This window comes from Anopheles ziemanni, chromosome 3, assembly GCF_943734765.1.
Source record: "Anopheles ziemanni chromosome 3, idAnoZiCoDA_A2_x.2, whole genome shotgun sequence".
NCBI lineage: Eukaryota > Metazoa > Arthropoda > Insecta > Diptera > Culicidae > Anopheles > Anopheles ziemanni.
In genome coordinates this window covers 12,506,124-12,523,315 of record NC_080706.1, presented here as the reverse complement: position 1 = coordinate 12,523,315, position 17,192 = coordinate 12,506,124, and the positions used below count along the sequence as shown (strand labels likewise).

The window sequence follows — 17,192 nt, the reverse complement described above, 5'->3', positions numbered from 1 at the left end:
CAACTATCGCTTGGTATTATTTTACGTTTGTTTAACCACTTTTGCGGGTTTATCGTGGAAAGGACATAAAATCGAAACTGAAGTGCCGGTTCGACCTACCCCTCTTTTGGACGTGGAAAACCACATACCGCTAACCGCAGGATAATGGAAATGGCCTGTCACATGGCAGTGTTTGTGCGCCAGAGTGGGCCGCTTCCTTCCCTAATGCGTACCTTTTTTTCTCGCCACCCTAAAAGACAAGTGTAAGGAGTCCTGATACTGTCTTTCCACCCTTCAGGGCCAAATCCCGTTCGTTCGTAATGTCCTCTCTTTACCCCCGCGAGGATTGGTTCCATTTTCAAGTTCATACCGCTCACCCACCCAATTTTTATTACCATCAAACCAATACACAACAGAACGGAAATGGAAACCTGTCGGGGTTTTCACCGCTTCGCCTAGGGGCCTAGGGATTGGGCCGGACGTTTACCACATCCGTTTTCAAAGGGGCAGCACCGAGTGCGCCAAGCGTGGATCAGATTTTTCCATTTCCTGTGTGTGTATTTCACCATTCTGCTCCCTTTCGGGGCCTCGGTGTCTTGTTGACTTTTCCTTCCCAATGCCAGACGAGCCTATCCATTTAACGAAAGAAAACTCCGCACACACGCGCGTAGTTTTGTGTTTGTGCGTACAGTTTTCTTTCGTTTTTTTATTTAGGGCGCGTGAAAAATGTACCCCATTTCCGAAGGCGCCCCCTGAACTCTCTTTTGTCTCTGAATGGCAGGTGCTCGCTAGTCTCGGCTTGAATGTGTGAAAGGAAACTGTCGAACAGCCTTTCCCATGGGAGTGAAAAGTGTGGCCAAAATGGGGACGACGAGGGGTGTTGAATAAGACAGCAGTTGTTTTCCTTCTGGCCCAGGGAAAAGCCGTAAGAAATGTGCAAGATGCGCACGTGCGATTGTGCGTGTGACGACTCCGACCACATTTTCGCTTGCGTAAGGACTCGTTTACGCGTTTTATAGCGACGGTTGGGTTTTTTTTGAGAATGGTTTTTCCTCTTCGATATAGTACCACGTTGGTCGAAAGAAGAAGAAAATGTAAACCTCTGTGGTATGAAGATGCCCCCGAAAATTGGTCCTTTTTTCCCCTGCTAGTCCCCGTTAAGTGAGGGATACAATGCGGGATAAGGCAAGAAAAATTTGGTAGCAAGGTGGGTAACGAAAAGAAGAGCGCAAGGAAACCGCGCAAAAATGATAAAAATAAAGAAACAGAGATCGGTGGGTATGCCGTACCGCACACCACCGCAAACGGAAGGATATTAAATTTCCCCTCGGCCCACCGATATCTGAAGATTTGGTGAAACTGCCGAAGGGCGTCCCGACGTGACGTGGAAGCGTGTTGGAAAATGTTGGGCAGCGGCGAAACGCAACGTCAAACACTTGGTTGTTCGGTGGCGCCGATAAGGGATGGCGCTGGGTAAGATGAACACCGAAAACAAGGGTCAAATGGTAAAGTGATAGAGTGATAAAGGAACCGCCGGGAAATGTGTGCGTTGCTCCCAATTTTGCTTCCCTTTTGTGGTAGAAAGGTGCCCCATAACCGTTCTTTGTCGATCGCTAGTTTTTTTTTGATCGATTTTCCGAATGCTACTCTCAATTGCTGTAGGCCTTCCAAAGTTGCTTTTTCCGATGGGAAGATGCTGGAAAATACTTCTTGTAAAGAAGCACTGGGAGAGATAGAGAAGAAAATGGTTGCAAGAAGAGAATTACTGTATTCCGTTATTTACTTTGATATGTTGCTCTTTCAAGATAATCTGTTTGTATTAACATCTTGCGAGATTGCGAGGAAGATTGTAACAATTTATTGTTAGTTAGATTCTTCTATTCGATTTGCTAAAGCTAATGTTAATGTTAAATTATCCTTTTGTAAAAATGTGTAGCACTAAAGTATTTTGGAAATCCATGAAGAAGGGTTTATTTGTAGTTGTTCCGTAGTTTTTCGTGTAACCACTCTTTTAAAATTGTTTCTTTCTATTTTTTCTCATTTCATCCATAATCTTTCAAATTTTTGACAGTGCTATCTTTTTTATCTTACTCTTATGTGCGAATAATGGTCTTTTTATCTTTTCAATTTTATTTTAAAACATGCGTGAACATTAGTTTTCTACGTGTACTTTTATGTAATGCGGGTGTGAAGCTAAACTGAATGTCTCAAAATACAGTCCTCCGAACATATTGATAACGACGGAAAAATGTGTTTATTTTGCTAATTACTACTATTTAAACAATTAACTTCTGTTCGGCGACAAAAAAACTACTAGCATGGATGCAAAGAAGTTTTTTTTATTTTCCCAAAGAACAACATGACCTCAACCGAACCCGCAGCATTGCGTGTGAATGAACCTAGCGTGGTTTATTTTTCGTTTTCAATCCATTCCCAGCATCATCACCTGCGCTGGAAGGCAATGTACTAATCATAATTAATATTTATTTGTTTTCCAATTGTTTTTGCTCTCTTTCAGTTTTCCCGGTAACCGACACCCGGCGGCAGGGTCACGGCAGCATACCGTAGCGAGCGCTGAAAAACCAACCAGAGAACTACCAACCGGAGGGTGTTTCACTGTGTGTGTGTGTGTGAGAAGCCGCGCTCCGGAGCCAAACCGGAACGCTACGGAACGTAACGAACGGGTCAAATTATTACAAATGGTCCAGAGATACGGTTCATGCTTTTCCACCCACGGCGGCTGGGGCTCGGACAGCAGCGGTTCAGTGCACCGTCCAAGCGCCAGGTCTAAGCCCACACGTAGTAGAACAAGCTCAGCGGGCGGACTCGGGCCAAGTTTCGGTCGAGCAATGTGAAGTTTCGTCGAGTATGATGAGTGATTTCAGCTTAATGTCGTCGCTTCCACTTCCAACCGGGCTAATCTTTTACAATCATATTTTTCCCTCAGGCATTTGCTAGCTTACAATTTGTACGTGTGAAGGCGGGTGTTAGTGGAAGCGTGTAAATGAAAAGTGTTTGTGCAAAGTGAGTCGAAGTGTGGAAGAAATTGGGCTTGCGTCGCATCAAGGGAAAGGGATGTGCGAAAGAGTGTCAAGTTGTATAAAAGTATTGTGAAAATTCCCCGAAAGCAAAAGGTCATGCGTTGTGCGTGCATGCGATAGAGCCGTGCATGGTAGCGAAAGGAGATCGAAGGCCGAGGAAAGCTTCCGTTTTTCCACGAGATGGAGCACTAATGGGCCGTCCATTTTGCGCCGCGTTCCGTTCCCGGCTGGCGACACCGTAATGTCCGTCGGCCAAGTGTGCGCTCGCCTCGTGAAGCTGTGGCCGTACCGATACTGCCCACCACCACCGCCACCGCCACCGCCATCGTCCTTCCGCCCATCCCGCAGTCCTTAGGGCTACTAGCAGTAGTTGTGTGAGTGTGAGTGTATGTGTGCCTGTGTAGGTGTGTGTGTCCGCCCGGCGTTGGTTCGCGTTCCGATGTGCATTCAATTAAAATTTAAATGAGCATTTGGTGATGTCATTACGTTCGGATGATAATGAACAGGATTATATTCGGGGCGTTTCTCCTCCTCACGTGCCGGCCCCCGTCCACCCCGCCGCACGAACCGGCGGCCGAACTGTTGCACGTCCTGCCGGGGCTGCACGATGGTGCGGGTGGTGGCAGCATCGGGGGCCTGCTGGTCGTCCAGGCGTCTCCACTTGCACAAGGTTAGTATGCGTATACCTCCCTGTTGGGGAGGCCTTTTATCCCCGTTCTGTCCCGATACTAGGTACGGCATGTTGAATTCATGAACCGATTGCCGAGCTTACCATTTGCGAAGGGTTGCCATCGTGGCCATGAGGTACCGGGGAAGCACTGAAGCATTTTACTAGGCATTGTTCAATCCTAGTTCGGGAGCGATTCAAACGCTACATAATTCTTGGCAGCAACCATGAGCACTAGAACGACCAGGCGAGTCAAATTGATCTTGCAATTGAGTTTAATTCAAATAAGATGTACCGGAAGCGTCTTAAAATTTACTATACCAGGGACATTATTTATTATTTTATTTTTATTAAAATGTTAGAAAGTGTTACAATTTGATAAGTAAAAATTGTACAGTCATATAATGTAAAGGTTACCTCTTAATTGTTGTTGTTATGTCATTAAATAAAAAAATGTTACCTCATTAAACTTCTTTAATTTTATTTTAGTTTGTGTGTTGCTATAATTATTTTGTTATGCATAACACTTTTTCAACATATTATTGGAAAATTGCCTGCTCTAAGGAGTTTTATTTAGACAGTCGGTAGCTCAAGTGTTCGTTAAACCCTACGGCAATCGTCCTCGTCAGTTTGCTGCAGGTCAGGAGTACCACCGCAGCGCAATTGGTTCACTTTATTATCACCAAACCATATCGCTGTTCCCCGGGGCCTATTTTCAATATTTTTTCCCCATTCTGCCGTTCGAAATTCGTCCCTGCGAATACATTCCATTAGAAAAAAACGGGACCACCAGGATCGGGCCCAAAATCGGACACTGGGTGTATGAGGTGCGTTAATTAGAGGGCGCTTTTTCGGGCTAAAATTGGGGGTTTTTTTGCCCAAAATGAAGCTGGACAAATTTATTCGTCCAATTTTGGGCGAATAATTTTCCAGCGAATAAAACGTTTCCCAGCCATTAGGCGATGCCGAAAAGCTACCGTTGGGATCGGTGTCGGTCAGTGTCCTCTTTGATGTCAATTGTGCCCCCCCCATTTATTAGACGCCCCTGCGGGATGGAGTGCGTGGAATTTGGGAGGTATTCAAAATTAAAATAAAATGCTTCCAACAAACGGGATCTACCCGGTGCTATGCTGCACCGTGGAAATGGGGGAAAATGAAGCACACGCCAGCGTGCTCCAAACAGGTGTTTACGGTGGAAGCTGAGGGAATGCTCATGTTAATAAGCGGTGTTTAGCTGAAAGGTAGCAGCGAATGGAAGGACTTCTCGGAATGGGGTGGGAAAATGTATGACTCGCTTTGAAGGTTTCCTTTCATGTCGAGTATCCTTTTCAGTAAGCTTCCTAGCGTGCAGAAATCCAGTTGGAGCTTTTGTAACTTCCGAGAAGTATTATATTTTCAAACAACAGATTAGTTGTTGCATTGAAAAGGATTTAAGCATGTGATAGAGTCCTTGCATACGCAGGAAACATGTGTACGCTGGGTTGAATGTGAATTTGTCGTTATTTCCTCTCTGGCAGAAAGTGAACAAGGAAGATAGTCATTGAAACCCCTTTCCATCATTCAAACCAGCATCAGATGTTGATCGTTGCGTTTGGCATGGCAAATAGCGATCCATTCCCAAGGATTTATCTACTTCCATGTTTAATTTTAATCAATTTACATCTTATTTACCTCTCCCCGAGTTCCGGACGTATTTAGCAACACAAACAAAAGTTAGTTGTTGAATCTCGACGGTGTTGTTGGCATTCACCTTGCGTAGCAATCGTTTGGCAAATAAAGTGAGCCATTTCGACAACAACCAACTTTTCATTTCAATTTCCTCATCAACTTTTGTATCATTTGCATCCCGGATGCAACACGTTCAAGTGGTCCCCTGTTAGTTTATTCGCTTCATTTTCCCCCTTTTGAGTATTGTTTGCTTTTATTTCCCGCCCGGATGCTTGATCCTTTCAATTGTAATTACACTAATAAGTCGATTCATTACTTCCCTCTTCTATCCATTCGATCCACTCGTCACTCGATTAGCTTCCTCGGGGCAGTGGAGAAAATAATATCACCCACTTTGCGCTGCTCTTGGCCGTGATGCCGTTGTGCCATCGAGTGCCCACCACAATGAAGGCGCTAGCACAATGGGAAGAAAATTGCATTTCACTCTTCTCTTCAAGAGTGCTCGTATTACAAAGCAAACAGTGGCATGCAATGCAATGCAGCACCAGCCAACAATGGGGACCGAGCGCTCACATGCGTTTGCGGGGTGCGACCGCGGCCTGAAACATTGCCGTTGTTATGTAGGGCGTGCGACGGTTGGAAAAATCGGAATCTCGGGTCACGCTGCTGACAGCTTATCACTGCAGAAAGAATCAACACGCTGGTGGTTTGCAATGTTTTCTCGCGCGCTGTTTCATTACCAAATCGTCAACGGTGTTTTATGGACGTGTGTCAATGTTTCACATTGCTTTCGCATCGCTTTTCCATCCTCGTAGGACGGGCGAATGGTTTGGATGGGGTGGATTATGGAGAAGAAAATGGCCCACTCACCGTTACTCGTGACGCCTGGCTGACTGATGCATTTCATTATTGTTGCTTCACAGTTTTGCGAAGCTGCAACGGTGTTGAGTACAGCGTCGACTTTCGGCGAGCGCCGATTACGATTCGAAACATCGGGCGATATCTATAATTCATAGCACGCGGTTGTGTGCAGCATCCGGTGACAACGGTGTTGCATCCTCGATGCACCGAAGCGGCCATGCATGCAATTTTGACAACTCACCGCGGGCAAGCCAGGGGGGATGGATGGCGGATTGCGGCGTGATTGAATTAAGCCGTAGTCGGTGACCCGATTTTAATTGCCACCGAATGCGGGGAAATCGATTCTCAACCCTTGCTCGATCCGGCATCCCCTGCTAGTATCCTCTGTTTGATTTGAATGTTTGATTTTCGCAGCCCTCACTCACTTTAGTTTACACGTGGTTCTGGTTTCACTGGAAAAGCCAATCTGGTATTCATTGGAAGCAGATGATCTTACACGTGAAGTTTCAATGTAATTTTAACTTTAATAGAAATTTGCAACTGTTGACGCTTGAGAGGATTACCAACATCAAATCTTTTTGAAATTATGTTTTTCCTCGTTTAAACTGAAATGCTCGTTGAACACAAGCTATTTTTAGATTCTCAACAGACAGACAAGAAGGTCCCAATGAGTAATTAAATCTATCGTAACCGCGACAAAACATAATTAAGAAACTATACATCTTGTCCTTCTTATACAAAAATGTTTCTTGTCCTTTTTATACAAAACAGTTGTGGAAAACTGTTGACCAGAATCTTCGAAATAAGAAAGAATGTTATAGAATTTTTAGATACAAAGGGCAAGCAAGAACCTTTGCTACGTGATGAAAACTGGCTTTGGAAAGTGGTATTTGCGGCAGACATAACAAACCACTTGAATTTACTAAATCTTAAACTTCAAGTACAGTAAAATCTTATTTCCGTTATTATTATCTTATTCCGTAATTATCCGAAGCTCAAGTTGTTTTTAAACCAGCTACAGAAAACAAACTTTACGCATTTTCCGGAGTGCCAGAAATTTAAAGAAAAATCACAACAACAGTTCCCAGTTGACTATGCATATGATCTGATTATAAACCTGCACAACCAGCTCAATGAATGGTTTTCTAAAGTAGATGCAAAGGCTTTAGAAATAATAATTTTGCAAAACTCATTCGAAGCAGTTCCAATGAATAACAATTTGAGTTCACAGAAATTCAAACAAATAATAAACTGAAGGATAAATGCAAAGAAGGGCTAATTAATTTTGACAATTTTGAAGGACAAACATGTGAACACTGATGAAAGGAACGTCAAATCTGAAACCCGTATTCCTACATTCGTACTAGTTGATTGTTTACATGAAAGTTGACACGTAGAAAAGGTAATATGCAGTACACAGATATAAAAATGTGAACGGTATATATAAAAATACAACGCTGCGGTTATGCGGCTCATGTTATAAAAAGTTTGGAGACCCCTGATTTAAGCAATAAATAGCAGAATAGAATGTATTACACTAGTGCTTACTCAAAAATGTGCGAAACTTTTGAAGTCTTAGGAAATGGATTGTTATGATTGTTCGAAAGCATAAAATTACTTAATTAAATTATCGACAGGAACTTAGTATATCGCTTAGTTTCCTTGCGGAAGGCAAAATTTTTGAAAAGAGATATTAATATCGTCCTCATGCGTTTAGTAAAGCCCCCGGACTGTTGCAGGTTTTAGCAACACTGCTTTGTAGCAATGCCCCTGCTGCTTCGGTAACTCTATTATCGCCGGGTTACTCCGCTTCGGGTGTAATTATTTCCACTTTCATGCTGCAGTCGGTGCGGTGTTACAATGGCGTTTGCGCCACTGCAGGCTGATTATTGTTCAATAATCCTATCACACAACGGCAACAACAACCATGCAGCGCGGACCCTCCCTGCCCATTTGCTGCCCTTTTCCTCGGCACAACCACCTCCGTAGCGCGAGGGCGGTCATGCTAAACCTAATCAAACTCCCTGCGGGGCAGGACACGGTCCAAACAGTGTCCCAAACAACGAGTTAATTGAAACGGGACACACTCGGCGAGAACCACTTTCCACCCGGTGTGTGGGTGTGTTTGTGTGTGAGCACTGGGGCCTATCCATCGGTCGAACAAATGACCGTTAAATGTGCCGGCCAGCCTGTACGCGTGTCCTTGCGCGTATCCTGCGCCATCCCCCGGGGGAAAACATGGTTCGTGCGTGTGTTTGTACGTGGGTGCACCGTGTGTAGCAGATGTCAGCTGCATACGGCTCGGTTTCGGACTACCCAAACCCTCCCCTCGAATGGTTCTGATCGCTTGTGGGAGCCGCATCGTAATTGAAGTTATTCAAAATTGTGTACATCCGATGGAAGTACGTGGGACTCTCGAATAAACAATAATTGTCGTTCAAACATGTGCACGCTGGTCAATATAATTCGGTTTTGGCTGTAAACTAATAAGAATCGGGATCAAATTAGATTAGTCTGTTTGACTGCATCTACACCATCACGCTGCATTGGAAATGGAAACTATACCGGTCAGTTTTCGGTAAAAAAATCACGTTTGAACAATGTAATTTTTTTAAAAACATTCATTTTATTTAAATTTAAATGTAGTCTATTTTAGTTCGTCTCAATCAAACTGCAAAGCGGTGGGTAACAGGAGCTAATTTACATATTTATAAAGTTCAATGCACATTGTCCCTGGAGTCTGTTAAAACCAACAAACAGTTTTTACGTGCTTCATAGTGACTACACAAAAAAAAAACTTCACACGCAAAACACGTACCAAACAAAAAGTTCTTGCATTATGTAGGTGTTGGGCAAATCAATCGTAGCTGATCGTTAACTTGTTCATTGCATTGTTCCGCATACACCCCGGCACCGGCATCTATTTTAAGGAGTGTCGATTCCGTTGTTCATGATATACTTTCGCGTGGTGTACAAACACTCTTTTTTTCATTATTCTCGTTGTTAGTTGTGCGTTACGCTTAAATGGAGCCGAGTTTTTTTTCCAATCGGTTTGTGTGTTTTTTTCCACCCCCCTTCTTATGTTTACTCCCTTTTATGTATCTAGTCCATAGTGTTGATATTCATGCTAGGTTTAAATTTTTTTCCTTTTACTACAGTTTTGTTTCTCGCAATTTGCCACCGATTTGTTTGCCGTCCGGCGGTGGGTAATTGTGTTAGTAGTGTGCTTCGCGCCGTCCCGATCCCGTTTGCCAATTGTGCAACGTGCGAAACGGTGGGAAATCGGTGCACCATTCCGGTTTCAGGCTCCGATTTCCACTGGGGTCCCTCGTTGGAACGCACGAACAATTGAAGTGGCCATGGTGGGGAGCTTGGTTGTTACTTGTTTTCCCTTTGGCATCAATGAGTTGAAAAGTTCATGAGACTATGAGGGATAAAAAAAGGATACACTAAATGAAATTTCCCGCTTTATGGTTGCATGAGTCCCGGAGAAGGTTAAAACACTTATTTTCATGTATGATTAAAACCCAACTTCTGTTAAAGTCATATTCAAACGTTCCAATTAACGAAGACATTAAACTGACGACTTACATAACATCGATTAAATAGCCTGCCCGGTATCGGCTCCCCCAAACGTTTCAGTTCGTGGACCGCCTGCCCGACTGGACACAAAACCTAATGCTCACACAAGCTACCCTGCCCGTTTCCACAACAAAATTCACCGCCGGCCAACCCGGGCGCATTAATTGTGCTGACTGCGTGTGATCTCCTGCTGAGCGGAAAATCGAATAGCAATATGGCGCACAACGAAACAAAAGCAATCAAGCGACTAACAGCGCCCGGGAAGGGACGACCGGGTACGTCCGGATGTTAGAGGAGGATGGGGGTAGATTTCAAGGAGCGGCGAGAGAGAAGAAACAAAAACAATATCCAAATGCAACACGGCAGTAAAACCGGAAAACGGACATGAAAAACGAAGCAAAAAACACACACAGGGTAGGAAAAAAATGGAGATAAAGCAAGCACAAACAATAAAGCACGAAGCGCTTTTTTGGGAGCTGGGCGTCCGTCCGGCAACGGCAATCGGGCATGCCGAGCCACAGCCACCAGCATACCGGCCGGTTCCTCCTCTCTCCTCCCCCTCCGGGACACACAGCATAAATGGCGGTGGCGGTGCATTTAATGTCGGCAGCTGTAGCTCCCGAACCCCCGCCACCGCTTGGTGTGACAGCACACAACGCAGACATAATCCTTCCATTCCGCCCCCATCCGGCGGCCGCTTCCGGGCCGAAAGTTGTCCCGCCAACCCCCGAACGGTGTTGGCATGAAACTATAGTGTCGTAAAAAAAAACACACACACAGAAGCGACCGAACTAAAAGTATGCTAAGAGTACATAATCACGGTAGGTTTATTTTTCGCAATTTATTAGCATTCCATTCGGTTGCCGTGCCATGCACTGCAACGGGGGGACAATGTTCCCGTGCGCCTTTCGTGTTACAACAGCTGCAGCTCCAACAACAGCAACTGCGGCCCGAAATCGAATGTCACAACTGCTGCTGGTGGTGGTGGTGCAGCTCTCAAGCCTGTGTCGACCGATCGGATGCAAATGTACCGTGAAAATGGAGCGATCATCACGACGCGTAAAGAATTGGGCCCTTTCCCGTCCCTAGCCTCGGGTGAGAGAAGCTTCGAAACTCGAATGAAACCTAACGAACGAACGAACGGCGCGCTGTTAATGGCCGTTCGTTCGAGGTGAAGATCCAAAAAATCCCCTCAATTCGCCTGTGTTAGTGGCGATCCACTGGTCACGGCATGCAAAAAGACAAAACTTGGTAGCACTCCACAAGAAATTTCGCGCCTTGGCGACGATTTCTTACGCGGAATAAAGTGAAGTTTTCGTTTTCCAGCCCGGTGGCATTTAGTGGGATGGAATCTGGCTGTTTCCCCTGCTCCCCATCTTTTTCTTCATCTTTTAATTAACCTCCCGTCCAAAGCTTGGGCAGTTTTGGTGAAATGTTTTTTTTTTGTTCATCCCTTTCAGCGGGAAAGTTTTTGAATAAAATTGGAATAGTTGTCAAACTTCCGTGCGGCCCGGTTTGAGTGGAAACGTTTCGCGCACTAATTTACTCCCTCTCGTCGGAATGTTGGTATGGAAGAGAGGAAGGCAGGCGGAAGGAGGGGGATTCCAACGTCACCACAACGAACCGTATGCGATACAAATGCCAATGACAGCACTCCCAGCCAAAGTTTGGGAAAGCGCGCGACTTGAAGCGGACAAATTCTAATCGAGTAGCAATTTAAAATTTTCCCACCAAAAGCATCTGCGCACGGCAACTCGCTGGATGTTGGAACGGGTGGAACTGCTGGGCGGTTGAGCCGCCTTCGACAGGGATTTTAAACTTCCTTCCCAGGTCGATCGGGAATTGGCATCTTGCGCGCACTTCAACCAACACTCGTTGGCTTCGTGCCAGTGGAAAAACAATCAATTTTTAATAAACTCCCCCCTCCCAGGTGAATGTGAATGTGTGTGTGTAGAGTGAGTGGCACTCCAAGTGGCACGGCGCAATCGTTTGGTAATTAAAATTTCCCGCCCGTGAAGAACTCAGCTCAAATAAACTTCATCCTTCGGGAGTGTATCGGCATTGTCTTATCGCCTTCGCTTTCCGGGACTTTGAAGCCGCCCAAGTTTCTTCCACCGGAGCTCGAGTGGAGTTAAATTTTCGGCGTTCCGGAAGCTTTGCGAAAATTGAATTCACACCGCGTGCGCACCTTCCTCCGAGGTTTTGTCCACCCCTGCAGGTGCGCGCCCTCGGGTCCATCGTCTCCCTTCCCCCGAAAGCTGGTTGGAATTAGTTTTGCGTGCTCCAAAAACCGTTGTCCGTGCCAGGCTCGGTTCCATTTCCGGTTCCAGCGAACGGATCGATAGATTGGTTTCGTGCCCCGAAAAGGAAAAATGGGAGCTGACCTCCCCACCTATTCTTTCCCAACTAAAGGGAGGAGGAGCTTGATGGGAAGTTATAGTTTCCTGCCGGAAGTTCATCCTGCATTATTGGTCGGCACCATCCCCTTCTAGAAGCTGCGGGCATGGGGGGGAGGGGGGGGGGGGGGCTGCCACCGATCGGGGCTGTTGTGAGTAAACTTTACGATAAATTAAGAAATAATAGCTAGAGGATAATTGATTCGCTCGAAGTTGTGCTACGCCCCGTATCTCGTTTGCATCGATGAAACTGTGGCTGGCAGGATTATGGTTTAGCAGAGCATGGCCTCCACTCTTGGTCGAGGCACTGGGAGGGGATATGCGGGGGGTTGTAGAGAGCGAGCCCCGTGGTAGATGGATATAAATTGGTCAACGATTCCGTGTCAGCCCGAAGGGGACAGACGTACAATGTGATGGATGAACTCAAACATTATGCTTACGGACGGAAACTACTTCCCGGTCGTTACAGCATGAGAACATGGTTCCTTCTGTGGTGAAGTTTGTTCAAATAGTTCATCAAAGGTCGGTATGCTACTGATCAATAGATAAACAGCATTTAATTGTTTTAAAATAATTGAATTAATATACGCAGAGAACATACGATGGATTTTCAACAACAACTCAAAAAAGTATGTTTCAATTGCATTTCAATAATCAAATGTTTCTTTGGTCCTAGCGTTAATATTCGTATGAATATTTGTGTCATAGCCAGAGGCGAATTAAGCGTTCTAGGGGACCTAAGCAGCTGTGAGTTTAAGGCTCCAAAAACATGCAATACATTCAACATTCAATTTTAAATATCATGATTTATAAAATTTTAAATTAAATTAAACCCCACATTTTTAATAAGGAGCGAATTTAAATTAATATATAATTTCCTCAAAGTTATTTAATTGAAAAGTTTTCATTACCAAAGGCTGATATGCAAAGCCCAATTTTTGCGAATCCATCAATAAATTTTCAAGAGAATCATTTTCTACGAAAAACATTTTCTACGACCCACACTGACAAGTAATTATTTTTCTTATTTTTTGCAATTTAAAATTGACAATCGAGAAATATTTGAAAAAGAAAAAAACACGAAGAATGATAAGTAAAATTACTAATATTACTAGTGCAGGACATTACTTTTGCTAATTTATGTCCATTGTCCTTAGAGTATTCTAAGAATGTTCCACTTCTTTAATCAAACCATTCACTGATCTCTTTAAATTGCGTCAGTGCAATAATCTCAAATTTTGTTGCAAAATAATAAAAATAATTCCAATATTAAAATATAAAAAAAGAGCCAAACAACGGGGTCCTCGAAAGCTCTGGGCCCCAAGCAGCTGTTTAGTTTGCTGACCCAATGATCCACGTTTGCTCGATATTCATCTAAATGAATGATGCCTTTTTGAAATATCCATTTCATATTCGTGATGAAAACCACGATGCACAAATTTGATGTCAAATGGTGCGTCCAAAACTGATTTCAAGAAATAAGTAATGGAATTACGTTCGTCTAGAAAACACCTAGATTTCATGGCACGTGGACATCGGGCCCGTAATCAGATGCTTGAAGTTTAACTAGGACATAAATTCTGCCCGCCACCGCCCTTCCCGAGCAAATCCATCAAGGCGAAATAATGCATTACCGAGAAGGTATGCTACTAATTTTAACCGGTTTCGTTAACGATTGTTCAACGGCGTTCTAATGGCTACAGGGCTAAAGGTTAAGTCGGAGGTAACATTTTTAGGATTCGTTGGTTTTGTTTTTGAACTCCGCTCGCCCAGCTTCGGGCGAAGCGTTCGTAATGCAATCCGTTCGTTAGGGGTTCGGGACGGCGAGAGTCGTTTGTTTTGGTATTAAAAAATTTTATGCGCTGTAAATTTTCCCCATTTTCCACCACCTTGCGCCGGTGCCGATGCGGGCGAGGCGACGCACGGCGTAACGAGCAATTGTAAAACGCTCTAATTAAAATCACCCGCACACCGGTGAGGGTCGCGCCACTGGTCCGTGGTTGTCTCAGGAAATGTTCATTTGAATGGATAGTTTGAAGGGTTTTCTACATCAAATTTTGCCGGACTGTTTGGACCGATAAGTTGGTCTCGAGCTGGAACTGCTCGAGGACGAGAACACTCTGGGTTACGCAACCGGTAACAACGGCTTTTTTATTATGTCCCTAATCTGCTGTCTCTAGAATTCTCCTCCAGTCGGTGGGCGTTTACAACTTTCGCAACCAATTGTTGAGCCATCAACCTCCTGGACTGTGTGGAGCCGGTCGTTGGTCGGTTGGGAAATTGTGTTTACGGTTTCGTACACGACCTTGTTAAGCTGTGTTTGCCTTCCATTACCACCGGTCGGTGGTTGGGTAACGTCTTATGATGTGTTTGCTTTCAGGTGACTGAAACTTCGGGCACCCAGGCTTCGGATTGTACGGAACATTCTCCCCACAGGACCACATTGACATGGGATACTGGACTAGTCTTGTATTTATATGTTTCCGAAATATTCAAGCTTTGTTCTCACTCACACGAAATGAAGTTCCAGAAGATACTCTCTCTCCGTCTACAGCGAAGAGTATCCTCCGCTAAATAATGCAATCTAGGGGTCCCAGGGTGTCCTCGTTGGCTCGTTAGACTAAAGGAAACACCAAAACCTGAGTGTCTTCGTTCTCTACGCCATCCTTTTGCGGTCCATACATGTCTGACAATATCCGCACGTATTTTGGGAATACGCCATCATAAAACCGTCCGTTCTAATACTTGCTCGTTGGGGGCTGTTTGATGCTTTCATTAGCAGATACTTCCGTCGGGAGCTTTGGGAGTGATTGCAATTTGATCGCCCCGGTACCGATGCTTTGGTTCGAGGAAAAAGGAGTATTTTTATAAATAACTTTTCAGATGGAACCATCTGTAAATCGTTGAGTCCTACTGAACGTGGATTGAAAATGTAATGGGAAAAATTCATAATTATAGACTGGACTACAACAGATCTGTTGTGCATCCATTGGGAAGTAATGGAAACCCATCTAAATGGCCCCATCTTTCCACTGTGCGTCCGATACAACCAGGATGGCAACGGTGAAGGACGCACTCACCTCGTACGGCTGTTGCCGAATGGGGACAAAAATATCTCATCCTTGCCCGAACCACTCGTTATACTGTGCCTTATCGTGTGGGACTTCGCAGAAGGTCAATCATCGAAGCCGCACTGCAAAGCTGTCGTCGGCTGTGAGCTTAGCCACAAAACGGTCATTCTCGGGCCATCCGCTCGGTAGGTTGGGGACGTGAAAACGTTGCTCTTCCCAACGCAACGCCACAAGCGGCGGGGCACAAACGAAGGAGGGGGAGGACGACAGCTCTATCTATCCTGCAGAATGCCTGCAGGATGTACGGCCGGGATCCAATTTTTCCTGACACATGCACGGCCCGGTGCGGTCGTGTGAAAAAGGCGCACACACACACGCACGCACACTACCCACATGCTATCGGCTACACATGCGGTGATTTGGCCGCAAAAAGGATCGGTCATGAATTCCCAATGACCTATCCTGTGTCTTTTCCTGGGCACGACATTACCCCGAACACAGGACGCAACGTCGGATGGACGTGATAGACGTGAGCGGCTGTCGTTCTAACGTTCGGCTCTAGCGACGTGTCCACAGTGCACTGGACCGGGGAAAGGGTAGAGCACCCGCAAAGGTACGGAACGGGCCTTTCCCTGTACGCCTAATTTCTGTTGTGTGAGTGAGAGTGGGACGATTATCCTTCCGGGTTGGGTTTGTGGGACCATAAAAGGGGTCGTAAGCCACTCCGCACTCCCGAACCCTTCAAACTACACCGTCGCAGGGGCTTTCGCCCCCCGGGAAGAGAAGTGTGCAACGGGGGGTGGGGGTGGACTGAGCGAATAAAAATAAAGCCATTCCCGAACGCCGCAGATGTCCATGCGCTTCCAGGATACAGCATGAACGTTTGATGATGGTAATTTAAGGCTTAGAAGTAGGTTAACTGAAGCGAGCGATAGAGCGAAAATAAAAATGGAGAAGCATATTCTTCTGCCGTACGGCCGAATCGATTAGCGGTCGTTGTCGAACCGTATTTCGCAAACGAAAAGACCGAAAATAAAATTAAAGAAAAAGCGCAAGCGAAAGTATTTGAGTGTGCAAAGAGATTAAACCGCAAAAAAAGAAACAAACGGAAAAACATGACTACTCGACTTGTCGACAGCGCTTTTTTTTTTGTTCGCCGCATTCAGTGACAAGCGGCACGAAACCCCCGGCGGTCGGGCTCTCGGGACGCTTGGTGAACATGCATGTTTGAGAAATGACCTATAACCCGCCGAAAGGACGATTAAAAGGCGATTAACGGGGATGGCTTACCGTTGTCGGTGTCGCCGTACCCCGAGGAAAAGTTCGAGGGTCGCGGTTGGTTCTCGGGAAGTTTGGGGAAATTTTCTCCATTCGCTGAAAACGTACCTCCCCCCCCCCGTCTTCCCCTCGAAAAGGATATCCCCGAAGGGGAGGCGAATGAGCGAGCGAAAAATTGAATCTAGACCGTGCAGACGCTGGAAGATAATTTGCTCCATTCCAATCCGGTAACCGGCCGAATTCGAATCCTTTCTCGGGAGGCTCCCCTGCGGTTGTGCTTACCCAAAACATTGAATCAATTTGCTCCTAATGGATCGGTGTTGTTTTTTTTCTCCTTGGATTTTGGTGTGTTGCGCCTTCAAAATCCGTCCCAAATGGGCGCCCGGACAAGGAAACATTTTGCAAACGTTAATGATACGGCCTTCCCCGTGGGCTTTCTCTTTTGGGATCGCATCAGTCATCTGCGCTTGGAGGTTCCGCCGAGTCGCTAATGAGGGTATAATCGGTAGAGTAAATGCCGCACAATTAGTACGTCACTTTCGCGTTTGGTGGTGGTGTTTGGCCATGTTATTTGTGTTTTATTCACGCACTTTACACCCGCAACAGCACCACATCGGTTGCCAACCGTCTCGCCGGGCTAGACTTTGCG

General features: G+C 45.5%; 1 protein-coding gene across 1 annotated transcript in view; it reads left to right on the top strand.

Annotated features, from left to right (window-relative positions):
* Nucleotides 1-3,512: 3,512 nt before the first annotated feature.
* Nucleotides 3,513-17,192, top strand: part of LOC131287427 (uncharacterized) — a 154,331-nt gene continuing 140,651 nt past the window's right edge. The window contains exon 1 of the mRNA XM_058316476.1: nt 3,513-3,690. Within this exon, the coding sequence (XP_058172459.1) occupies nt 3,513-3,690 (178 nt within the window). The remainder of the gene's footprint in view (nt 3,691-17,192) is intronic.